Source organism: Photinus pyralis, unplaced genomic scaffold (genome assembly GCF_008802855.1).
Source record: "Photinus pyralis isolate 1611_PpyrPB1 unplaced genomic scaffold, Ppyr1.3 Ppyr1.4_LG3a, whole genome shotgun sequence".
NCBI classification, from domain to species: domain Eukaryota; kingdom Metazoa; phylum Arthropoda; class Insecta; order Coleoptera; family Lampyridae; genus Photinus; species Photinus pyralis.
The window spans coordinates 1,528,262-1,555,121 of NW_022170509.1; the positions used below are offsets into that span (position 1 = coordinate 1,528,262).

Here is a 26,860-nt window from a genome sequence, read left to right on the forward strand (position 1 = left end):
TTTATGTAAATAACTATTATGTGGAGGCGGGTCTTTATTTAGTCGTCGAACAAAGTTGCCAGCGGGCTGTCCCAATAGTAAGACAGACCATATGAAATGTAACATCTCCTCCAAATAAAATATGCTATTTTTTCTTCAAACTTACCAGCAAATTTACCCAAAAAATTAATTTTAATGATAGGCTTTTTATGGGGATTCTCAATTAGAATTGCTTGAAATCCCGTCACCTCTCTCGGCCGAAACATCTCGTCAACTTTTACCCTCTTTTCTTCATAATGTAATGATAATAATAGGTGGATATTCTCCGCTTCATTAATAGTTTTTCGAGTTAGGTATTCTGAAAAAATGCAATTTTTTGAGATTATGTTTTTCCTGAAATTTTCGGGTACTTATATTACGTAACTATAGCTCTTTTCGCTTGAAGCTCAAATTGTTTCAACACTAATATAAGTACTTTAAACCGGTCAAACTTCAATGTGCATATTGCAAGTAGGAACCTATATATGTATACATAAATAAAGCGGTATGATTATTTTCAATGCGAGGTGGTAGGTAGCTAATTAGGGGGTGATTTTCTCATTTTTTGGTCGCCGAAAAAATGGGAACCAACATTATTGATTGTTTGATTGATTTTTCTATAAAACACTTACTTTTTCAATTATTCGCGAATAACCGTCTGGAAATATGGGTTTTCTGGTTGAAAAATTCATAACTTTACTCGCGAATGGCTCCAAAAGTATCGACTTTCACAGAAAAGTTTATAAAACAAAAATTACTTAGAATTAGGTCATCTATTCATTCACAGACTAATTTTCAATGAAACATTTTTCTTTTCACACCCGAGACGAGATGGTATGCCATTAAGGATAACACTCAACCTCGGTACAGGGTCAACTTTGAATTTGAATAAGAGGTTGTGCACAACCTATATAACCAAATTTTTATGAAAATCGGTGCTGATTATACGGAAAACGGTCATTGACAACTGACAAAGTACCTATATGGACAAAAAAGCAATCCTAGGAGCAAAATTCCATGGGAATATGAACAGCTGTTATTCTGTTAAAGAATTTTGAAAGTGCCATTATTCTTTTCTATGGTTTAACTGATTGAAATAATATGGTGCTACAAAGTCGATACCTATATACGTCTTCCGCGATAAATCGAATTAAGTTATAATCCTCGATATTGCAATCAAATAAGTAAACCAGGTTGTCATAAACTTGCAAAATTCCTGTATAGCTAATTTGTTTTTCTAGCCCGTTTTTATTCGCTTTAACGTTATCAACATCCAATTAACAACACTATCTTCGGCATTATGGTTGAAACAGGACGCCAATTTAATCAGTAAGATTAAAATAAGCAGGTTATGAGCCTTTTAGGAACTGGCATACATTTTGCTTCATTAGCATGTAGATAATCGTCGAAAACACAACCTACCTAGCAATAACAGCTCGCCTCTTGTTTTCTTTTAAAGTGAATGAGTGTGTGCTTCCAACATCAAAATGTCGGAATGTTGTCCAGATCCCGCCTGTTCCCACGCGTTGTATTCGGCCGTTCAAAAGGAGACCGGCCATCTTACACCTCAAGAGAGAGAAATCATCCTGAACGTGTTGGGTCGAGATGAAATGATACGAAGAGAAGAAGAGCAACGTTTGATGTAAGTTACCAAATTTGTTTGACAATAAGACTATGAAAATTGGCATTTTCCATATGTTTCCTGTTAATCCAAGGTCGCTAATTGTGCCTAGCAAAGCGGATATGCCGCCTTTCCGCTCGAATTGCCCACAAACCTTTTTTATATACCTAGTTGATCGTTTTATCAACCGCATTTTTTTGTCGTTCAGAAATTAACGCCAAAAAATTTTTCCTTTCTTTGGTTCCTATTAATAACCTTCGCAAATTTTCTGAGATTTGCTGATCGGGTAGCCTAATTTGACAAAAATTTGGATGAACCAGTTTTTGTTGTGGATCTAATTTCAATTGTTGACATAATTTATTATAGAGTAGGATCATCTATGCTATGCCCAAAAGACAATAGAAGATAGTGAAAACGTTTACAACTACGAACAACACGTTGCAGATTTGTTAATTTGGAAAGGGTTAAGGGTATCTCAAAGCGATGACATATTACTCAACAAGAAACTGCTCTATTTAGATTGAATTGTGAAAAATGACACATCGTTTGAAGAAATTTTTCGCTCTGTTACTATTGAACACATATTTGGGGTAAAAAACGAGACTTTCTGAATAGAGGTATGTTGTGAATATGATATAATGAAGTAAATTTAATTAGTAGGTACATATTCAATAAAATATGGCTAAGGGCATAATAACCTCGGCATGAAACAACAGACATACGATTGTTTTAATTATATTGTTTTTTACAGTAGTCTCCCCTCCCGTAATACCGCTGGAAAAACATTCCTTCGTTTTTGCAAAAAAAATCGTCAAAAGCAGCTTTTAAGCGATCATCCGAGTCAAAACGGCTGTCCCGAAGGTGTTTATTTAACAATTCAAACAGATGTAAATCGGAAAGCGCCAAATCCGAACTCCAAGCAGGATGCCTTCGTTTTGGTAAATCCACAGTTGCGGCACAGCTTACTTAGTAAGCTGTGGTTGCGGTGTCATGCTGCAGCAGATATATTTGCCATAGACCTCTGCAATTATAGTAATCCTGGTTTTCATGTATTCCATTAGATGAACATCCTCCATATCCCAAAAAAACTGTTGCCATCAGCTGTCCAGCAGATCATTGGGTGCGTGCCTTTTTTGAAGGAGGAGAACGTTATTTGTGGATCGATTGTCTGGATTCCAACTTCGTTTCTAATGTTCAAATGATCGTGAATTATGGTTAACGGCGTTAACTTAACGCGCTAGGTTCGGATAATCTCATTGTCATACCGTCATACGCCGGTTTAAAAATCATATACATAGATAATTCTAAGTACATTTACTCTTTCTATTTCAATGTGAACAATTAATCTATTAATAATAATCATTAATTATATAAACTGCTTCAGTACGTTTAAAAACGGAAAACTGGTGTTTAGGAAACTAGCGGTTATGTGCCCATCCGATTTTAACATTTTAAAAGATGCAACCCATCGTCTTCCAAGACTCAGCAGCTCGCAGCTGAGTCATATCTAATTAGGGACAATGCAATACTGACGTCACTCTCCAATTTTCGATCCAGCTTTGTGCTTGTGGTGGGTGTAACAAATGCACGTTATTGCCCTGTTATGACTTCTTGAGTCAGCTTTACAATCGAATTAATCTACATTTTAGATTGTGTAAGTAATTAACATCTTTGTGGCAATTGATCAAGTTGGCTAGATCTAGAAGTCTTCAAAAAAAGGGCCCTAAAGTACTATTTTTAATCGGAGTAACTTTTTGTGGTCAATTGCGATGTTATCTACAATTTAAACAACGTTAAGGTGGTGGTATCGCCTGTAAGATCGAGGTACGTTGTAAACCTGTCTTAAAAGTTGAATAACTGTCACGAGGCGCTTGCGCGCCTTTTCGTACCTTGAGACAAAACTACAATCTCCGTAAAGCTACAAAAGTGAAACCTTATTGCTGTTTTTGTTGTTCTTCGGTGGAGTGAATTTGTAGCTTGTAACTAGTGCGAATTTACGGTAATACGCGGGTTATCGAAACGTTTTTAGTGAGTGGGTTTGTGTCGTGATCTGGCGGTGATGTCTCCAAAAGTTGAAGTTGAACGTAGTACCTGATTTCGTTTAATTTTGAAATAATCGTCAGTTTTTAAGCCTTGAGGCTTGCCAAAGTGCAGAGGTGGAAATTCACCTCCACTTCGCCACTTGTTCTAACTTTATACGGCAGTCTTTCCGGTCAATAACCCTCATTTCGCACACACACATTCAACATACAAGACACTATTCAATTCCGGTAAAAGACACCAAAAACTAAACTTATTAGTTATTAGCTGCTGAATTTCTGGATTATGTAGATTGTTTTTTGACCTTCGTAACACTACCCGGCGCCCACTATCTTCATCGCCACTCTTTACGTAATCAATAAACTGCGGGCGAAAGTATGTCAATTTTGGCAGGATGAAAGACAAAGGAGATAAAAAAAACAATTGAGCGAAGCATGGCAGCGATTGCAGCATTTCTAAACAGCGACGAAGCCGGGTAAATATAACATTATTGCTTCTATTCAATTTGTTTATAACAAAAAGAAATCATAAAAAACAAATGCACTTAAAAGGTAATTGTACTGTTAGTACAGTTATGCGCTTATTTTAACATGAACCTGTTTTTCGTACCTACTAATACTACACTTTTTAATGTAAGGATTTTTGCAGCAACGGATACAATGGGGGTTTACAGTATAGTTGAATTCCGCAGTTCTAATTTAATAAGCGTGTACCTGAAACCATAAAACATTTTTTTGGACAGTAAAAGTTTATTTAAAAATAGAGGCTGATTAGCAAAAAAATAATGAACACGTGCGCTTTTAAAGGTTTATTCAAAACGATATGATTGTGGCGGGCTCTGTGACGTAATAAGCCCGACCAATCAGCTCCTAGAACCATTCAGATGACATAACGACTTGGCAATATTGCAAGAGAATGGCATTTATAACTTGCGTCATCTGTCACAGGCACTTGTCACTTTCGTGCTAGATGCAGTTAAACATCCCTTTCAAAACGTCAAATGTGACAAACGTCAGACCCTCGCGTAAGGTTGCCAGCTCACTTCTACGTGATTGGTTGTAGGTCTGTGACGTATTTAGTCTGAAGCGTTTCAAATTCAGACTAAAAACACAGTTTTTCAATCATTTATTTTGGGTTTATTTTACTCCCAAATAAAAATTGAGGACACACAGGTCTTTTTATTTTTAATGTACTTTGTGGATCAGAAATAAAAAATGAAGGCGGGATGACCCCATTGTATAATTATCTTTATGGGGCTGATATATAAAATTCAATCAAGTTGTTGCCCATATACCTACACACCTATAGTTACAAGTTTTTTTTCTTGAAGATTACGACTTAATTACATTTATACCTAATGTGGAAGAAATAAAAACACCGCTCCCATTAGTGATTAAATATTGTTTTTATCTATGTAGTTCAGCAAATCGTTAACTGGGCTGGCAATTTATTCAACAAGTGTCATCTTTGTCCGAGTCTTTCTCGGCTTTACGTACCTACAGGCTGTAGCTGCGCTTTTCACCTTCTACCCTACGTCAATACGGATATCCTGTTCCTTCGCCGATGGTAGAAATTGTTACCTCCGATGTGATTTTCAGCACGCGTAAAAGAGACATCTGAAATTAGCGAGAAGTACAATTACCTAGTCAAAATCTTCTAGGTAATTCGACAAAGTATAACTGCAAAATACAAATTTGACAAAAATAACCATAGCGGAAGTGAAAGCTTCCATCATCTCTCCCATCGCATTAATTACGATCAACGGTGGATTGGAATTGAGCTAGATAATACTACTGAATTATTCAATGATCATACCTCGGATCATACCGAATCCTCGTTTAATTAATGGGAAGCTTCGAATTGGGATGGCCATAAAATCCGTCGTACATAAATTGTCGAAGGTTCATTTCGCGGTTCATTCAATGTGAATTATAAAACCGAGCGATTAAAACAAATTGTGTAGAATTGTAGAGTATTGATAATATATTTTTTTTTAATTTGCGGCAATTGTTTGAAGTGGGAAAAGTACAAAATTCTCGTAAATTCTATAAAAAAACCTCGAAAAAAACCTCAAATAAATCTAACAAAAATCATTTAAATTCTACCCGAAAATTTAAACCGTCCATAAAGATTGATCCTAGGTACAATACCTCGTACAATAAGAAGCCTGCGTCGTGAAAATGAGACAGCGTTAACTTTTTTGACGAATTTTTTTTCGTAATATTTATCTCAACTTACGGTTTTTTCGTCCGCCTGATGTAACGTAGGCATGGATCCACAAACCTTTTTCGAACATTTTTTTTCGCCTAATCCAAAACCAATAAATCGATTGATTAACATCATAGTCGATCATAGTGTAGGAATACGCTATTTATTTATTGTCCCTCTTGTTCTAGGCCATTACGGTTACGCCCAATTACCTCATAATGCTTTTGACTCGCATAATGCTTAACTATGTTAACATCTATACCTCTCTGTGGACTGTGGCGACTCATCGAGATATCCTTACTGGAGACTCTTAACTTTACTGACTTTGTCACATCTTAGCCTTTAGCTCTCAAATTCCAAACCTGCATTACCTAATATTTTCCGTATTTTTTTATTGATTATCGGAAAGGGCACATCCAATATCCTATCTAAAGACGTGCCATCCTTCTTGATACGTTTTATGCGAGGTCTTATGGTTCTGAAGAGGAAAATTAAAAAGAAACGCAATTTGGTGATACTTATTTAAGGGTAACATTTGTGACCACCGGTTTATTTGAAAAAAAAATGTTAATTAGTCCCCTCTATTACCCGATAGTTTAATTCCCTAATGTAGATATCTATTAGTATGTATGTATATACTCGTAATCCAATCTTAATTTTGAAGTAATCCGCAGACAAAATATCTTATTTCTAAGTATCATTATATGTAGGTATACATTATATAGATATTGCAAAATATAAAATACAACGTTTCTGCTCTAATTTCTTCATTATTATATACTTATGTACTTACTTTTAGTTCTGCGCGTTCTGCTTTATTACAATAAATTACAGTATATTCGCATGTAGCTAATTGTTCGCATGTAATGTAATTCCGAGGTAATTACCATCCACTTTGTCGAAACCGAACTGAATTAAATTATATATACTCGATTATATATTAGCTATTTCGAAATGGAACACTCTCGTCAATTGCACATAAACGAAGATGAAACCATTTTTTTGCACTTTGTAAGTATCTCGCTTTGTATTCATATTTCAGTGCGTAGGTATGGGGGTAGAAACAAATACCATATTAAATGCACTTAAAGTTGACTTCAGGGAACAATACAGATTAAAAGCAGTTAACAGTACAAGGCATCCTCTATTCTATATAAACAATTAGACCAAATTATCAATACTTTTAGTTTATTTACAGTTGATGAATTTATTAAGCAGGGGTATGCACATTTAAATGTACATACTCTTTCTGTAAATTTGGAAGGAACGGATGATTAAAACAACCTAATCTAAAAAACAAATTAAGCATCCACACTCTTAATTTTCTGAGGCCTGTAAAAATATTAGTACCCCCAAATGGTATTTAATGGCGGGATTTCGTTTCCATCGTTAATTAGTATGCCACTTTAAAGGTCTATCCGAGGGTCTATCGATTGTACCTAAGTATATATTTAGTGAAAGTGGGCGCGTGTTGTACCTATTAACTTTAATTTTTATTGATTCATATCGTGCTTTGTATTTTCTTCGCTCTTTTAACATGGCGAGGGTATCTCATAAAGTAACATAAAGACGCAATTGCGTCGCATTAAACAGTGAACGAATGCTCGAGAGACTTTGGTGATGATTGAGACGGAGTCAGTGGAATGTGATTTATGATCAGTTTTGCAAACCACCATCGGTTTTGAAATATTCACCCGGTATAAGATATCAACCGGGCCCTTGCGGTTCAGTTGGATTGATAAATCTTGCGTAATATGCGCTAAATTAGATATATAGTTGAGCGGTTGGCACGCAGATAGAACATTATATTCTGGAATAAAGGAATAATTCATAGATTTATCAAAGTTACATAAAACAAAGAACACTGAAACACTCCCTTCCCTTTACAAAAAAATTGAATTGCCGTTTGGCTCATTTTAAAAGCATAGGCTATCTACTGCAAAAAATCAGAACTCTAAACCAATTCCTTTAAAAGTCGTTCAAAACTGCAGAAGTGGGTCCGAACGGACAGACAGACAAAACGCAAATAGTACATGTTTTTTTAATTATATAGGTACTCGAAAAATCGATAACCCGATATCCAATTGTGCCTGATGGTCTCATAGCGTTGAATTATAAGGAGGGCGATGTAGAAAAAGCAGGTACCAAATTCTTGACAAAACAGCTTCCTAGCTCAAACTAGATATTAAAAAAAAATGTTATAAGTATGCCAAATTATGCCGAAAATAATATTTTAGTTTTTTACCTTTGACATTTTGTCTCCGTTTTTGTTGTATTAAAACTTTGAATAATTTTTGTAGGTTGTACGCAGGAATAGAAAGTTTTTCAAATAATTTAATAAACATTTTGCTTTGCTATTTGAAAAAATTATAAAAAATTATTATCAATTAAAACTAAAAAACTGATTGTACCGTTTATAATCTTAGCTATCAAGTAGAATTTCACATCATTTCATCGTCTCATTACTTACTTTATTATTGTTAATAAATTACGAAGAATTTTCCATCAATCTCGTAAGGTCTCTTTTTAACAATTCTATCCATTTGGCTTCTTCGTCCATTTGTTTTCTTATGGAGTTCTCAAGCTCACGTATTTTCATTAAAGTATTTTCTTCAAATTGTTTACCACGTTCTAAAAAACTTTCCACTTCGTTTAGAACGCTTTTTATTGAAACCTTAGGCACTAACTCTAGCTGTTTCTTGTCTAATTTTGGTGGTAAATCTACAGGAATCGGCGGTGCCATCACTTTCTTAAGAGGTTTTTTAATGTCATGCTCTGTTGTAATAGTTACATTTTCTTCTTTTGACTTTGATTGTTCCGCAGTTTTTAATTCGTCAAAGCTTTGTATTTTTGTTGCTTCTGGAGTAACCTCGTTCCTATGAAATTTAAATGAATATCTTCTATCGTTTTGTTCGGCGATTTTCATAAAGTCGTCTCCTTTCGCCAACACCTTCTCCTTACGAGCGAGAAGTTCATTCATCCATGGTACTCTATGGATTTTGGAAGTTTGAATTTCTTCCATTGGTGATGGGTTTCCTTTTACGATTGAGCTAGCACTTCCGTCTAGGACAGTTCTTGACATATGCCTGGTGGTTACTTCCTGAACGATCTGTGAAAATTTATTTGAATTTACCATTGGCTCTGTAACCATTTCATCATCATTCATTGAAAAGGACGTCTGAAAGATACTTTCTTTCATAAACATCTGACTGGGTGGCCTACCCGTACTTTTGGTACGCGTACTTCGCTTGTCTTCCAATAAGCTAGTGGCTTTAATATCATCGAATTCTTTTGTTTTCGTTAGAAAATCTGCAATAAATAAACCACAAGAATTACCTGAAAAAAACTTATCTACTTTCATTTCTGATAAGATAAGTAGGAGTCAGTTAATACTACGCTTACCTGCTGAGACAGATTTTTGAGTGATATCAAATACGGCGTCTTCGTCAAAAAACACGTTCGCTGAAACAAGGAATCAAGTAAAAAATGATTACCTAAACATTTTTAAGCCATATAAGTACCGGTCATTTATGAGTATCTTCCTCACTAAGCAGATTAAAACTGAACCTTCAATCTTATCAATTATGGTTACAAATAACGTAGGTATCTGGAGAAAGGGGAATTATTATCGCAATGATAAACCGATCGAATTTTTATTATGGTTTGCTTTATTTCAGGAGGCTGAAAGCTGAATTGCAGGCACTTCGTAGAAGAGGCGCTTTAAGGCCGGGAGATTGGAGCAGTCCGACACCGGATCCTGACAGGACTTGCGGTAGATGCAGGGTTGAATTGGGAAGAGTCATCAATAGGGGTGCCTATTGCCAATCTTGTAGGCTGAAAGTGTGCAAAGGATGTAGAGCTTACGCATTTAGGACATCAGACTGGGTGTGCACTGTCTGTCATAAGCGAATGTAAGCCCATAACTGGAAAGTAAAAAAATATAAGTAATTTTTGTAGGGAAATTCAAGCAGTGTCTGGCGAGTGGATGAACGAATTCGTAAGGCGGCCTAGTCGAAGGCGTGATAATCGTGTCTATGTCCCAGCTGCAGATATAATTAAAAGAACAATTCGTCGTTCATGGACAATTTCTAGTTCGTATATTATTTCTTTGGTCATGGCCATAAAAAAAATTGTTGTAGGTCCGTCGCCACGATGGAACTCGCCACGTGGTTCACAGTCATTACGTCCATACAACAGTCTACCAAGAGGACAAGATATAATTAAATACCCCTCACTTTTATCTTATCACCATGAGTATAAAAGCACATCACCCAAAATGCAAAGACATACTCCAGCCCAACGTTCCCATTCTGAAGACGTTTACGCCGAACGTGAGGTACCATGCCGTAAAGAGATAGTGGAATTTGAAGATGACGAGGAGACTCGATATAGTTCTACAATTGAAATCATAACACGACCGAGAGTTAATCCTCTATTAAAAGCGGCGGCTGAAGGAAAACTGACCGCCGCCGTACCTTTTGAAATGAAAACGTGCACACCACCTCCAGATCACGTTTTAAATCAGCCTAAACAGGAAGAGAAAGAAGTGGGGGAATTGCCTGAGAAACAAGTAGATGAAAAACGTGTCAGTTTTGAAGAAGTCACAGTGCCAAAAAAGTTTGAATATAATCTATTTTCCAAAGCAAGATCGAAAGGAAAAGATAAAAGTATTCTGAAACCGCAATCTTTAGATGAAAGCAGTGGCAAGAAAAGTAAATTATGTTCAAGACGATCACTTCCTGAAGAAATTGAAAAGGCAGAAGTATCTGTAAATGAAATGGAGGTTGTCGAGAATATAAAAGAAGAGGAAATTGTCAACGAACAATGCGATATTGAACCCTTTAGCGGAACGGTCTTTCGTAAAGTAACAGTACAAAGGAGACGCCAAGATATGAGGAAAGTTCCAGCTATTGATAATGGTGAGTGACATTTCTAAATTTCAATTGTAAAAATCTGTTACTAACGCTTTTGCGCCTTCCATTTTTAAACCTTTTCCTCATCATTAGTTACTTCTATGTAAGAAGTAGGTATTGCATATTTTATATCTCAGATTTTATTCTATGATGTTCTTGTTTTGTAATTTCAAGATTGCTCTAACACGATGCACAATTTGGAAATGTGGCAGTTAAAAATTAAGAAACGATAAAAAATGAATGAATGAAAGCAACTTTTTATAGTTCCGACTGCTATAAATCCATAATTGACTAAAAGTGAACTACTTGCAGGAAGTTTAAAATTGTATGGTTGGCAAAAATCTTTAAAATTCACTTAAAGGTTTGAAAAATCTAATTAATAGTCTATTACTTCAATTATTATTAATATAAATCAGCGATAACTGTTTTTACATCATTTGGAAATTTTGGCTTGAAAATATTGTAGGTACCCTTTTATTATATTCCAGGAGATTCTTGCTCAATAATATAGAAAATAGCCGTTCATATGAAAACATTAGTTGGAGAAAGGAATTATGGTGTATAATATTATAGGTAGATCATATTCAAAATATATGCATTTTTGGAGATCTTGGAGAAATGAATTTTTCCTGAGCTTGTTCATGTTTTTTTAAGCCACCAATCGCCCTGTCTCCTACTAATAAAGTGGGATTGAACATTTTCGATAAATTATTAAATAATCAGTCCTGGTATCACTAACGTAAATTGAAAACTACTGTTGAATGTAGGCAACACACATTTCAAATTGAAACTACCTAAACATATTTAAAGCCTAACCCCTTAACAATTTCCTGTCTCCTAACTTTGTTTATTTATTTACCGTATGTATTAAGCCCAACCCATATCATTTTTTCTAATTACGGTCCAAAGATAATCGTGTTCACAGTTGTACCTACATACAGCGTGTTGCATCGACAGGACATAGGAAATTCCATATAATTTGAAGGAGGTTAATTATTGGCTTCCCTAATTATTAAATCTATTTAAGTTATTTGAAGAGCATTAAAATCCGCATTTAAAACAATAGCTTTCGATGTTTTTTATTAACTCCTTACGGAGATATTGCCAAACATATTTTGTAATTTCTCCTTTCTTATCGCCCCGTATTTACAGGGAACAATTGAGGTAAAGGTTGACTGTCAAATGAAGCTATCATACCGAAATTTAATGCTTTAGTTCTATTATTAGCCATGAATTACAGGAGTGAAGAGAAAGTGATGATAAGTACAAAGCAAATTGAGCAAGCTATGGGAATAAATCACAACAACAGCGTCCAGGACCTTGAAGCAATATAAATACTTCTCTACAAATATGAAGGGCACCAAGAGCTAATAGCACCCATTGTTTTAGATGCGGATTTTAATGCTCTTCAAATAACCTAAATAGGTTTTCCTCTAAAATAATTAGGGAAACCAATAATTAATATACAACATATTTTTTTTATACATATTTATGACTTACATAAGTTTACATATTATTGGAATGTACGCAACACATCATACACCTCAGTAGTCAAAAGTATGTATCTAATTTTTCAATACAAAATAAGAGGATTTATGTAAGTTCAAAAACAGCACTAGGCACCATGTGGCAATCAGAGGATGTTTTGGTATATTCCAATCTACCGGAAAAGGTGTAATACCTTTGTAAAACCATAACATGGTTTTGGTGGGTTCTCAGTCCATCTGGTCCTCATTTGTGGGAGCCCCATGTGTCAGTTGAGGCAAGATGTCTCTATGCATTGCGTCTGGTTGTAGTGCTATTTTTATTCAGTGTTCTGCATCTAGTGGTACCTACATCTTGTAGTGCTATTATATTACAGGCCTTTCAGTGGGAGTGTTCATATGTGAGACGTCATCAAGGATCTCGGCATACTTCCATATATCATATATAGTGCAATTCTGCATTCTGCACAATTAAAATTCGGCATTATTTCTTATCTAAATTTAATACAAGGATTTTGTGTTAAAAAAAATGAAATTATTAATGCATCTGCATTATTTGTTGCCTACTGGGTTACATGCGAAAAATTCATATGGTTAGATTATCAGAGTTGGATTTAAATAGCCAGATTAATTGAATAGGTGTATATTCGAAATTCGGATATACTTCAATTCGCTTGTTCCAATTATTTAAATCTTCTAAATTCAAATTAAGCAATGCATACCTACCAGATTCATGAAAATCTTAGGCATATATACGTTAAGGATGCTTGATGATATCATCGCTTTAATGCAATGCTCAATATCTAGTAATTTTCACCCATTGGTATTGTTTTTCAAAATTTGGTTTGATATTTTAAAAATTGTATCTAATATTTCAATTATTCAACCGTTCTAACAACGGCTATTCGAATACTTCAATTCAAATGATTCCCAATCCTAATGGAAATTGTGAGGCATGTGCATCAGGTTTATTAGGTAAATAATGGTGTGTATGTTTCAATTTTACTTATGATTGGCTATTTAACACTGTATAAGTCAGCCAGCAGGTTGAGCAGGACCGTTACCATATTTTTTAAGTAATAAAGTCTAAATTTTTATAGATAAATCGGATGAAATAGGCTCAAAGATAGAGGAACAAATAGAAAGGAACTACGAAGCGGAAAATGAAAATCCGATTTCATCAAGTAAGCTTATATTTCAATATTTTACAAACTAAAAAAGTTTCCCAGTTCTTGTAAATAAACATACTTTTAATTTTTATAGATGAATCGGGTGAGCAAGTAACTGATGAGCATGGTGCCATAACAATTGAGACAGAGCCTGCAAAACTTTCAAGTAAGCGCATTCGCTTTACCTACTGCTTTTCGCAATATTAATCGCGTTTCATTTAGGGCTGTTTGACAGAGGTTGTAATTCGGTGCTTAATTTTTTTAGATAATACTGACGATCTAAAGACAGACAAAGAAAGCGAAGCAGAAACGAAAACTGAAGCACCAAACAATGGTCAAAGTAAGCCAAATAATGCTTTAGTTTATTCCGTTTTAATGTGTATTTCGCTTCGCACTTTATATCAATTAATGAATATCGTATTGGCTTTCATCTTTTTACTGTTCTGATTCCAAAAGCGCTTTTGATTTTGTTTAAGCTATTCCTAAGTGATGTACATAATGTTATAATTCCAAGTTACTGAACCAATAAAGCACTCGCGTTTATTATCATTAGATATGTCTTATTTCAATTCGTACGTACAGTGCCCTACTGAATGCATTGGCGCGATTGCCATAAAAGTGCATTATTTTCTTAGAATCGTAGACTATTATAATTAGATATCTTTCGTAGAGCATTTTGACTATTGGCAGTCAAACAATGAATCACAAAATTTGAGCGTTGAGCAAGAAGGTTGGCAAAGAAACCTGTTATTAGAACCTTTGCAATACTTTTTAAACTTGACCTTTTAACAAATGTTAATGTATTTCTAATCTATCGAGCTTGCGGCTGAGAATTAACTTTTATTTTGTAGAATATTGAGATGTTATGCGAAATTAATCGTACTAATAATTTTTTATTGTTAAACGTGCATGTTGGTAAATACGGAGGCGGTTATCTGTCCATAACAAGCGCCCCTGCTCTCGTGTGGGTTGTGGGTGCGCTCTGTTTCTGGTGGAGGGACGTTTTTTTTGCAATGTTATTGACGATTTGTATCGTGCACAGGCCGGCGTCGCGGTCCCGAATCTGAAATTCTCGATATTTTGTTACCAGAAGGTGACGATTACAAGTTGGTGTTTATTAGTTCGGACAGTTCAAGCAAAGAAGAGGATGTAGATGACAATGATAGTTCGTCGACTGCTTCTAGTTTTCTTATCGACGATTGTGATTGGGATTATTTCGAACCGAGCGCGGGTACCCGACCTTTCTTAAGTTGGAACTCTCCGTTTGGGTCACCGCGTGGATATCGTCGGGGAGGTTTGGAGTCTCCTTTGGGATCCCCACTAGTGTATCGTAGAGCTAAAGAATCGGATACTGGCACTGATGAAGACACGAGGCTTGATAGTGATTCACCATCCTCATCTGATCGATCTAGGGACGTAGAGGAGCAGGTCGATTTCGCGCGTTGCGAACCCACTATGGATGACATTGCTGTGGCGTGCGTGCATCCCTCTGAAAATGCGGAACCGTGGCCCCGTCTCTGTCAGAGTTGTGGGTCACCGACGCAGTACATCCCCATTCCCGTGCCTATTCCGATTCCAGTACCGATACCGGCATTGTGGTGTCCACCTTTCGTACGTTTCGGCTTGGACATCTTCGAACAGCACACCCGACCGCGGCTGCGTGTATTTCCCCGATCCATTTGGCCTTATGTAAACCAAGCGGCTGTTATCTGGCCGTTGATAAGCGCAGGTGAGGCGAGTGCAATATTTTCGTCATCACAAAACAGTCGCGCGGACGAGTGCGTTGCGGAAGCAAGTGCAGGTGGTAGTATGTTATTGCCCCTCAAGCGTAACGAAGCGTCAGCTGCTTTCGATTTGGTTACTAATCCAGCGTCCGCCGAGGAAAACTTTGATAGCGTTGAACCCAAAATTGACGCGAGCGCCAATGAAAAAATCGAATTTGAATTTGTAAATCAGTTTGGCGAAGAATTGTACGGTCATTTAACGTCCGAAAATGTTAATGTGGATACGGATTCATCGGAGCATAGCACTGATGAAGATAGCGGGGATGGTACGAAACCAAGGGTGCGTAGAACGTATAATGTGAGCGGTGGAAATTTGCGAGAAAGCGATGACGCTTTGCCTAGTAGTGAAGTGAGTACGGATTCAGAAGTGGAAGATCAAAGTTCTGTTAGGGAGGATGATATGTCTTCGACTGGATCAGCCGATACCGATAGTAACGATACCGGGACTGTTGCGGATCAGAAACCCAAACGTTTCTCGCGAGTTTTGGTGGTTAACAAAAGTGTTTCCTCGTCTTCGTCGTGCGCGGAATCGATTATAAACGAAAGTTTAGACAGTGAGAGTGATTCTTCCGACAATGATACGGATACGGAGAAGGATTGCGGGGTTGTTTTGACGAACATTAAGTTATTGTCCGATTGTGATGTTTCGGACTGTCTTCTAAATGATATCTGTGATAATATTGACAGCGTAGCCGAACCGAAACCACTCGCTTCAATTTCTGCTAGTGAAATTCATATTATTAATGGAATTGTGAATGAATGTTTATCGACGAGCCCGGGATTGTCTGACGTGAGCGCCGAATCGCATCATTCAAGTGATAACGAAGACGTAGCTACCGGTGCTAATGGAGAGCGAAAGGAAAAGGAAATGCAAGCGGTGCATAATGATAATAATTATTCAGCGGTAACCGAAGAACAACAAGCCATAAGCACGAGCGCGAGCGCTAATATCCGGTCTGACGAATTTCAAACTGGAGTGGGAAATGGGGAAAGCAATAGAGGTGAGCGGACAGGTGTGCCACTGCCAGTCGCGAGTGAACTCGATGATGCTACGCAACGGCATGCGGCCCGCTACACGAGTCTTGTCATGATTACGCAGGAACCTACCGTAACGTACCCTCAAGTGAGTGTTGTGACCAGTGATACAACTACCCTCATACCTGACAACGATATTGTCGTGCGGCACACAAATTGGCAGCTTAAAAACGATATTCGAGATAACGAGTATGAAGGATATCTTACTCTAACGTTAGAAAATACTTCGACGAACGCTACCGCGGCGCAACAGCAAAAAAGTCCGACCCAATCTGAAGATAATTGTGACGTTACGGTTGTTGCGAGTTCAGATGCACCGGTGCACATAAGTAATCATGACCATACCGAAAGCGTGACTGTGATAACGGGTGCAGATACTTTATCCGCGCTAGTCTGTCTCGAAGACGGTTTGGCAGATGATGACTCGTGGGTGGAAAATTTAAGCGTAGACGAAGAGGATTTAGTGGGTAGTACTCAAACGGAGGAATCTTCTTCGTCGGGGGATGAAGTGACGCTCACGTGCACGGCCGCGATCGACCAAGATGACGATCTAGGTTATCAACGATCGGCGATAGACTTTACTTTACACACTATAGTTGAGGAGAGCTGCGAAGAAAGCGAAGTCGAACAGCAAAACACCATCAAAAAGAGACGCCCGGCATCGGCCACTGATTTGGAGAAATATTTCTTCTTCGGGCTCGGAGATGGAAACATTTCGTCGATCAACTCGGCGCGCGAAGATGCCATGTCCGAAACAAGCAGTATATGTAGCGAGGGTATGGATTCTCTGGGGGTGCCAGAAGAAATCGCGTCTAGCGATAGTATGGATCCTGCCGAGCTCGCATCGTCCAGGTTAGAAAAGTACTTCCTAACTGGATTTATGGGATTTACGGCCGAACGAAGAGATTCCGATGGAAGCGTAGGAAGCGACAGTGAGGGAAGACCGAGTCCAGAACAGCGACGAAAACGACTGGTTCGTGCTAGGGGTACCGGAAGATCACACTCATCGTCACTGGATAATCTCTTGGCACACAGCGAATTATCAGGAACGGATCAAGGTGAACAAGTTAACTCTGAAGAATTATCCAGTTCAGACACAGATACCAACGAAGATGGTACTAGTTTTGAAAAGTCGGAAGGGCAGTTCGACACAGTCAAACGCAAGAAGAACAAAAAACCTCGTGCTGTCGCCCCCGGCTCAAATTGTCCAGAAGAAGCCAAATTAGAAAGCACACACGAAGAGAATCATTCAGAAGAGGATGGCAATAAGACACCCCAACCTACTCTTTCACTCATAATCGAATCTCGCCAACAGCAAAGTCGCGATAGCGGCTTTATTGGCAGCTGCGATGATCTAATCAAAGAACAACGGGAATCAACCGAACCTGTAGTAACCGCACCTACTGACAACAAACTCGAACGCGTATCCGAAGAAAAGAAGGTGGAGGATCGAGTTACGTCATATCCACCACCCCCGGCAACGTCCCTAACTCGCAAAGACAGCTTTAACAACTGGAGTTCAGACGAAGAAACAAACCTTATGATGTGCAAAATGCGGCAATTTTTCAAAACGATGATCGCAAACAACGGGCCACAGTCCAAACCGGCAACCCCAACGTTAGGCAAAGACTCGCCAAAACTCCTCCAAAGTCCTCGTTTCAAGAATCGACATAAACCGCCCCAACTCCTCTACTTCGAAAGTGAATTGACGCGATTAATGAAAAGTGTTCCCGGCATACGCGACGATCAAGTGCGCGAAATCGTAGAATACCTCAGCAGCGAAGACACCTGGAGCGATTCGTACGATTCCTCCGACTACACAAGCTCCGATCTCGAAGGTGGAACGTGCAATAAATCACTCCTCCGGCAGCAGATCTCGGACAGCTGCCAGGAGATCATCAGCAAATTTGACACGGGAGGTGTAGAAAGTGCCGACGAATCATACGGATTAAACAAGGAAACGGCGTTCGTCTACCAGAGGTTAGTAGCGTCCTTCGAAAAAATGACAACCGCCGAAAGTGAAATACCGCACGCGCCCCACAGCTCGCCGCCTCTCATCGCAAAGGTAATGCATCATATCGGAAGTCGTCTCGTAGCCCTAATGCACGAAGTGTCCAGCGGAGAAAGTCACGCGAGCAACAGCCCGAAAACGCGCCATTATCACAGACGAATACACCCCAAGCTCTCTAACGCATCCAGTACGACCACCGAGGAGGATGACTGCATTACGGAGAATTTAATGGAACGCCTCGAAAGTTTAGAAGATAACGTTCCGAATTACGCGTACTTGCCTAGGAGTCGCTCGCACGATCTTCTTCTCAGCGAGTCGAAAACCTTGCACCAGTCTAGTAGTGGCGTTTCCGACATTGTCGAAGAGCGCGAGACTAGTGATTACGAACGTTTTAGTTGGAGGGGCAGCTTTGAATCGGCGCTTATGGCGACCGACTCGAGGAACAAACTGTCCATAATTGGATCTGAAGGATCTGCGTCGGCTTCCGCGTTGGCAGTGGCTGCGAAACGACGATCTGCGGGCGATCTGATGTTTAGCAATAAAAGTTTGAGTAGGGAACAGCTGGATCGCGTCCGGAGCTGTGGCAGTATCGGTGGAGGGGGTAACAGCGAAGATAAGCTGTGGGTGACCAATACTAATCGACCGACGAGAAGGTCGAGTGTACCTGATGCGGCATCTGGTTCAGGAGGGTCGGCCGACGGCGAAGATGACGATGACGACGAAGACGAAGAGTTGGAGAACCGCGCCACTCTACCTCGAAGTCTCCAGACCAGTACGGCCACTACAAATTCGTTACCTCGTTTACCTACAACAACACCCGCAGCTTCCATGTATAAAGCTCACAGCATGTACCACTTTTTGCAACAAAATGTGAAAAGTGCGCGTTATCGTCCGCCCGGTTTTAATAAATTTTCGAGTGCACCCAAACGAGCAGTTTCTGCACCTGGATTACAACCTTCTCATCAACGCCGTGGACGAAGATCGCAACAATCCAGTATTATTGTACCTGGTAAGTTTATTTAGTTATTTTAAGGGTGGTATGGTGGGTTTTATCGTTGAGTGAAGGATCTAGGTAGAGAGGCAATGCTTATGTTAAAAGTATAGTGAACGTGGGGTTTGAGATATAGGCGGCCAAGAGTGATCTCAGATCCCGACGGCAACAACCAAGTCGGCGATCCAGATCCGGATTGCATTATTTTATTTTCATATTTTCGCTACCACAATATTAACCTTACAATTACATTATCGCTTTATTAAATTTGCGAGGGCAACAGGCGAAATATACGGTTACGGTAGGTCCGTATCAGAGGCTGCATGTGGCCCTTGTAAAATTAATTTGTGATCGATGATCGAAACAGTATGTTTACGGTGACCGAAACATATTATTTAAAAGTATTATAATGCACATTTTATATCTAGGTATATTCTATATAAAACAAACGGCCGCATCAAAAGCAAGCCTTTAATCATGATAGCAGAATAGCTAGATAAAGTTACCAGCAGATTCGCCAATTAAACAAGTTGTCTTTGACCTTCCCGGTTATGATAAAGAGAAACACATAAAATAAATGGTACACAGGTACTTATCATTATAAAATTCAGTAGGTACCGTCTTTTTTTCAAATTGTCACGTTAATTGCGAGAGAGTACCTATACCTAGCGTTATCGGTTTAAAATAAGTCGGTAGTGTGCTAAAATTGTAGGATGAGTGTTGCAAATCATATTTGCGTTTATGCAAATTGCTACATCAGCAATAAACATAGTGATGGGATAAGTTTCTTTAAATTTCTAAATAATACCTACTTTACTCGCACAATCGCAAAATACATAAACATAAATGATATGAGATACTTTTCTTTGTGATTAGGTAGGTATACTTTTTTGAATTTCGTCCGTACGTACCTGCTGCTTTTAGAACTGCTCTTAATTAGGTATCTGATCCAATAATTATGATAAGGGACTGATATTTTGCAGGTATACAATTGCATGAAAATAGAATGACTCATTTTGTTTACGTGTGTTACAACGGTTTTCGATAGTTGCAATTGGAGTTACGCTAAAGACTGATTTCGTTGGAGAGGGCGGCTGGGCGAAAATACTGAATACTTGTAAATTGTAAAGAAGGAAAGCGCCGTCGAAATTGTCGGTGGCGTTAGCTGTCGGTGTTGCAAAACGTGGACTCGGAGGGGCAGAGACGCGATGTGCAATAGAGAAGGGACTACCTTAGTAAAAGATCGGAAAGGATGACCGCTTTTCATATAGGCATTACCACTCTACCTAGATCCTTCACTCAACGGTTTTATGTTTTGTTAATCTCATCCGATTAAAGAAGAATTCGGATACGTCCCCAAGGAAGAAGCCAAAGCAGTTTGTAGACGTATGTCAAATGAGAAACTAGATCAGACACGTACTATTGAATGGGCGTCAGTCGTCAAGATGACTTATTTTCAAGTTAGAAGGAGAACATAAATACCTACTGGTTATTATGTAAGAAATTGGTTGCGTTACTCTCATGTTGATTTGATAAATAACCAGAAAAGCAGAAGTTTTTTGTATTGCACTATTCTACATTTGAAAATTAGCTGCTTACAGCTCACTGAAGTTTTGATTCGTTATTTTCATACTCAAAGATCCACGGTTTTCCCTACATCAGAACTCCAGTATGCATTACGCATTGTAAAACAAGATAGGAAGAATTTCATACGATTTTCAGTAGGGGAATTTTTGCCACCTCGCATTCTGAAACCAGACTTTTAATCAGGCTCATATGCGAAGGTTTGACATCGCTGTCTCTTTTCGGTCTCGTGTTGGACGAGGAACAGACGGACAAAACTTTTACATAACTAGAATTTTTTTCTTTTGAAAAATTCTCCTAAGGTAGCACACTCAAAAATCCAATAATCTCTTACTTTTATATTTTATCTACTGAGAAAAATATATAAAACATTTTGAATCATTGGTGTAGGTATTTGAAAAAAATATTATGCGTATTTTAGGCCCAGTTGTACAATGTGAGTTTATACTTCAGTTTTAGTTAATGTAAATTGTGGGCTAATAGTATGATTATATCACGAGTCAAAAATGACCTCGGTCTCGTCTCGAAAAATCGAGAAGACATAGTAGGTACAAGGTACTACTTCGAAGTATTCCTAAAAAAAATGCATAAAACTTTATGATTTTGGTGTCTCTCGTTTATACGGCAGGCAATTTCTATTTCCTGTTCTATTTGCAATTTTTTTGTGTCGACAATAGTTATTTGCTTCTAAAAAACAATTATTCTTGTATGCTGTGTAAATGATGTAGGGGAAAACGATAGAAAACTATTATTAAAGTGTCATTTAATAGGCATAGGACTAGGAAAGATCTCGTAAATTGGGATAATGTCTAAATTTTTGAAATAAATGAAACGGTGTAACATACCTCTTTGATACACAGGGACCTTATTGTTTGCTCTTCCCATATTCATCATCACTTGAGGAAAGTAGACCCCGAAGTTTCATCTCATTCTCACTTCTCAAAAAAATTTTCGATTTAGTAAATAAAATGCAAAAATTAAACCAATATAGCAAAAGAGCTCCTGGGTATGGCTATAGCTTGGCGTTGCATATTATATGGCTAAAGCTATGATCATTTTGAATTCCAGATTCATAACTAACGGATATGTCAAAAGGGTTTTCCTTATTTTTTTGCCCACATTGCCAATTCACAAATTTGATAAACAATCCATCTACAAAATTTCAACGTAATCGCTCCATTCGATTTCGTGATATCGTGCTAATCCACAGACAGACAGACGGACGGACACCGCAAAATTATCAATTCGCTAGAAGCTCGTTTAATACCTAACCATTGTTACCCCATATATGCAGAATAGGTATCAAACAATTTTTAGTTTTGTAGGTGCTCCGAAAAGTATACATAAAGTATATTATTTGAGCTCCGTTATTCGCACTTATTAACGTATTTACCGTTTAGTTACATTGTTACATAACATTATGAGGAAATATGTTAATTTTAATTGTGAGTGTCTATGACCAAGTTAAGTTTCATTTACGCAATTTAGGTACTAATTCAGTCTTCAGATTCTCATCTAGCGCCATGTGGTCATTACTTAATTTTAACGCACTCGTAAGTAGCGGGTGCCGGTGACTTATCGAGTATGTTTATGCGTAATCAACTTTTAAATGTATTTGCAAAGGAAGGAGTAATGTATTCTTCAAATCGGTTACATTTTTCCGATCTGATTGATCTCGGCTACAATTATGGAATTTTATGTGTAATACGATTCTTTTTACAAATTTTCTTTTTAATTGCCTTAAACGCACATTAAATGAAAGAAGTGAAAGTAGGTACAAACTAGGAAAAAACTGGCAAACCGGGTCAAGGTAAAAGATTGTAGAAATTCGTTTTGCATAGAGGAAAAATGAATCAATTTTGTTTGCTGCATTGTTAATTAATAACAATTTCCCACGTTTTTCGATTTTTTTATTAATTGGAACATGTGAAACTGGTTAAGACACTGCTCATGCTACAAATTCGTATCGTGTTAACAAATAATAACAATTATGTTTAGTCATAGTCAAAATTGTAGGACAACAGTAAGTTGAGGAAGGTTTAATTAATGACGTCCATTTGTGACGTAGAAAAGCGCATTAGTACGGAGTACCTTTATTTCTCAATTATGAACAATAAACCTTTACCTTGAAGGCATTGTAAATACTTTCAGACCTCAATTTCTCTTCTCTTCCCGAAGTTAACATGACGGTAGTTACTTAGACACAACTTTTACCTTCATATATTAACATTTATAGCTAAGCGATTTTAAATTGTCGAATTTACGTTCAATTAGAAAGCGTTTTCGCACTTGCAAGAATTTTTTTTTCTCAACTCGATCTTTATTGTTATAGTTGTAATTCATGTAACATAGGTAACTGCCATACATCATCAGGAAAATTAAAAACGAACTTTGTTGTAGGTGCCTTAAGGCAACCTTTAAGCAACATTCTTTTAATTTTCCCATTGCTGCTAAGTCGAGTATTATAACCTAAATTGCAGACACTTTTTCACAACTTTTCCTTTTTAGCACATTTCGTAAAATAAAAAAAAATACGTTTTGTTCGTCCGTTCGTTGTGTTACTCTGAAATGTTTCTTTTAAAAACTCTCGCCGTTTTTCTTCTTTTGTTCAGCTTAATCACGACAAAAATGTCTAAGCCACTTGGGTTTTGACCGACACCAATTTCATTGTGTTAGGTATATGAAATACATCTATGGAATTATTTCGTGTACCTACCTAATTGCAGTGCAGTCCGGTTATCACCTCGGTTAGCACTTTGCGAGGCACTTTGGATTGTTTGTACTTAAAATGGAGCCAAAGTTTTGGGTAAAATTGAACAAACGATTAAACCCCCTGTTAATTTCAACGACCCCGCACAAAGTAGTAGGTATTGTTTGTCCCAAAACCTGCAATGTTAGAGTAGGTAAAGGGACAGGTAAATTGCGAAAAAGCGTATTGCTGCTCAAGGCAAACGGTAATTTTTGTACATTTATCGCGTTACACAGTTCAAAACAACATGCTTACTCATTTGGCAATAATTAAATGTTATAGTTTTGGTGTACTTAAATCATTCAGGATAAATGACTACCTACGCTAAAAAAGTCTACACTTTTTAGGTTAGTGGAAGTAGGTATACAATTATTATAACATCATATATGAGATTGACAATCTCCTACTTCCATTAGATAAGATAATGACTATCAGCATACAGTTTGATAAAATAAATTAAAAAACCATAACGTGCAAATTGGTCCAGGAAAACGCGCCCCTGTAAATTTACCTACAATGTCAATTTTTTGTTACTTTTGGTTTGACCGGAAATTGCACCTAGAAAAAACGACCAAACGTCAAAGTATTGCTTTTTCCTAATTCTACGGTATTTTGTCGCTTTCGCGATTGTAGGATACCAACGGCGGCGTAATAGACAGAAAGTGAGGGGTATGTTTTAGATTTTTGGCGTGAAGTTAAATACATAGTTTCATCTTATTCATTTTTCAATTCTTAAAAAATTGCAATTTGTAGTGCAATTATGGCCATTATGGGAACAAATTTGGTCTGACCATGTTATTCCCAATTAACTTTCGCGAGTAGTATCGATACGCACTCTTTAGCGTACCTATTTTCTTTTTTCTCAGTTTGCTTGTGGTATGGACACTTCTGTTATTTTACATTCCGAAATTTCTGGTCTGCATCAGGAAAATACCTTATTGCCCCATTTTTAATACCCATACATTGCAGCACTTTCAGCCGCGTCATGTTCATTTCTATGTATCTCCCCTCGCTTGTTTTGTGCAGGTCATCATATTTTCAAACTGTTTTAGTAAATTCACCTAACCATTCTTCACACGATGGCATTCATCGTTCTTCATATCAACCAATTAAAATATTCTATATTTTTTTTAAACAATCTACGTATTATCGCTATTAAACGTGTCAAATCCGAGCTTTTCAAATGCATTTCTATGAATCGTTACGGTGCAAGAATCGCAAACGTAGGTACTCTAGTTTCTTCCTCATACATCACTTACCTCACCTTCAGAGTGTTGGTAACTTAACAATGAATTTATTTGTTCCGCATTGAAACGAACCAGTCACACCAATTAGACTTCAGTTAACGTCTAATTTTTCCCGTTTACGTAAAGCAATTAAATTATGTTGTGGTTTTATTGTTTGTAATCCAGGTAAGGCGTAGGTGCAGATAATTACTTTCGTGTTGTCCGCCGTTAGGGTGGAAACGCGGTTACGAAAAATGGGTGACTCAGTGGGAGCGGTCGGTCACGCTTCTTCTTGTCTTTAGGATCAATTTTTCCGTCAAATGAAACATAATGCTTGCAGAATAATGACTTCCAGTAACAATAGGGGAACTTCGGAAATAGCGCAATTTCAACGTAACTTGCGTGTATTTATAACTTATTTAAAGGTCAGCTTCTTCCATAGAAGTTCATTCATTCACACTGGGACCAGATCCAATCTACAACATAACATTGCGTGATCTCGCGGTACGTGAGTAATTAGTTTTTATGTTATTGAACTTGGTTTATGGGTAAACAAATCTCAATGACACGCTTTTGTTGTGCACCATGCGAAAAATCAATCTTTAAGTATTCGAATGGCTTGTAAATTCTCAATCAGCATTTCGACCAACGATCATCACGGTGAAAGTTACTCGTGCGAAGAGCTCCGCTGTAAGTGTCTCATTTTTTAAGCAATGTTCGGATTTTAAACTTACATTACAAATGTAATCTCATCAATGCGGAAGGATTGTGGTAAAACTGAAACTACATAGGTATATCCATTGCGAAACGCTTGCGACTGATAAAAAAGAAGTCTTCATTATGGTTAATATTTTTTCTCCAAGTTCTGTTTCCCCCTCGGTTTCACCCAGAAGTGTTCGCTGATGTTGACCCTCAAAGTATTCGTTCATGGAGTATTCGCCCTCGCTGGGACACGTTCCAGGCAAACTTCACATTCCGGAAAGTGCGACCCCAACGGATGAACCTTAAGAAAATTCGTCTTTGAGATAACTGCTATACCAAATTCTTGATTAGGCACCAAGATGAGAGTTCAGTTTTTGTTTCTTGTACCAAGGTTGGGTCGAGGGTTGGGTTCATTTAATTAAATTTGGAACCGAAGGACTCGAATTAGATCAAAACCTACAAGGGTATACATTAGATTCGGTTTTGAGAATAATTGAAATTAATAAAAGCGGTGTAACTGTAGTTTACGTAATTGTAACTAATTGAGTTAATTGTTCCGTTAATTAACTTCATGAACATGGCGAATTAATTCATTAAGTACTCGTATTGTGTCTACTTATAAAGAAAAGATTGTTAACGCCCTTTAAATTAGATAAATTCTCCCGGATGTTGCGAAATATAAAGTTTTACTTTGAATTTTTGTAATACACTGGTTGATACGGTCAAGTTGTTACGTGACACGGTTGCGAAATAGTCTAGAAATTTATTACCATATTAGAGAAAACAGACGGAAAATGGTCCCTCTCTTTCCATACGTGTGTAATTTCACGGTATTGTATTTTAATGTTGGTATTTAAACAAGGTTCAGTGACATTCGAGAATTATGTATCAAGTTTAATTACAAGTCACAAAAGAAAATTTGATACGGTAGGATATCCTTGTACGTACGTGGCGCGCCCGTTTTTTTCGAAATCGAAAGTACACGATCGTTCGGTGACCCAATGACGAGTCGCCGTGAAAAACAGATGTGGAAATTTATGTCAACGAAGACCTACTGCGACTACTCATAAGTTTACAATGCAGGAAACCTTACCTGTGCATGTCGGAATAGGATGGTAATTAAATCAGCAGTCAGCAATAAATGTTTGTGAACCGTATTGGAATCGCTTACATTTTTTATTATCGTGATGTCATTTTCTATAGTGTTAATAGTCTTATGTAGATTTTAATGGCCGGGTGGCTTCAAGGATCCTTTTGTTTTACCTTTTTTCTTTTTAAATAATGATTATCGTCATTGAAACACGTTTTCCTTCAATTATTATTAT

The 26,860-nt window shown here is 37.6% G+C and overlaps 2 protein-coding genes across 5 annotated transcripts in view; one reads left to right on the forward strand and one right to left on the reverse strand.

The window, feature by feature from the left end:
- LOC116166044 overlaps window positions 1–26,860 on the forward strand; it is a 34,675-nt gene that overhangs the window by 714 nt on the left and 7,101 nt on the right. Inside the window, exons 1-9 of one of the 3 annotated variants that reach the window (XM_031480866.1) lie at window positions 3,540–3,909; window positions 3,971–4,154; window positions 9,565–9,798; window positions 9,845–9,978; window positions 10,027–10,806; window positions 13,385–13,468; window positions 13,548–13,619; window positions 13,719–13,793; window positions 14,496–19,292. In XM_031480866.1, coding sequence (XP_031336726.1) covers window positions 4,114–4,154; window positions 9,565–9,798; window positions 9,845–9,978; window positions 10,027–10,806; window positions 13,385–13,468; window positions 13,548–13,619; window positions 13,719–13,793; window positions 14,496–19,292 — 6,217 coding nt within the window. In that variant the 5' untranslated portion in view covers window positions 3,540–3,909; window positions 3,971–4,113. Of the gene's footprint in view, window positions 1–1,388; window positions 1,661–3,539; window positions 3,910–3,970; window positions 4,155–9,564; window positions 9,799–9,844; window positions 9,979–10,026; window positions 10,807–13,384; window positions 13,469–13,547; window positions 13,620–13,718; window positions 13,794–14,495; window positions 19,293–26,860 lie in introns of those variants that run through there. The other 2 variants (XM_031480865.1, XM_031480867.1) reach the window with 2 other exon arrangements.
- LOC116166045 lies at window positions 8,243–9,490 on the reverse strand. 2 transcript variants are annotated; one of them, XM_031480869.1, is made up of 4 exons: window positions 9,409–9,490; window positions 9,290–9,349; window positions 9,116–9,196; window positions 8,243–9,065 (listed from the first exon to the last, which is right to left on the reverse strand). In XM_031480869.1, the coding sequence occupies exons 3-4, from the start codon at window positions 9,167–9,169 to the stop codon at window positions 8,376–8,378; spliced, it is 744 nt and encodes a 247-aa protein (XP_031336729.1). In that variant the 5' UTR covers window positions 9,170–9,196; window positions 9,290–9,349; window positions 9,409–9,490; the 3' UTR covers window positions 8,243–8,375. The 2 variants fall into 2 exon arrangements, with proteins under 2 accessions (XP_031336729.1, XP_031336728.1); XM_031480868.1 differs by having other exon boundaries at window positions 8,243–9,196.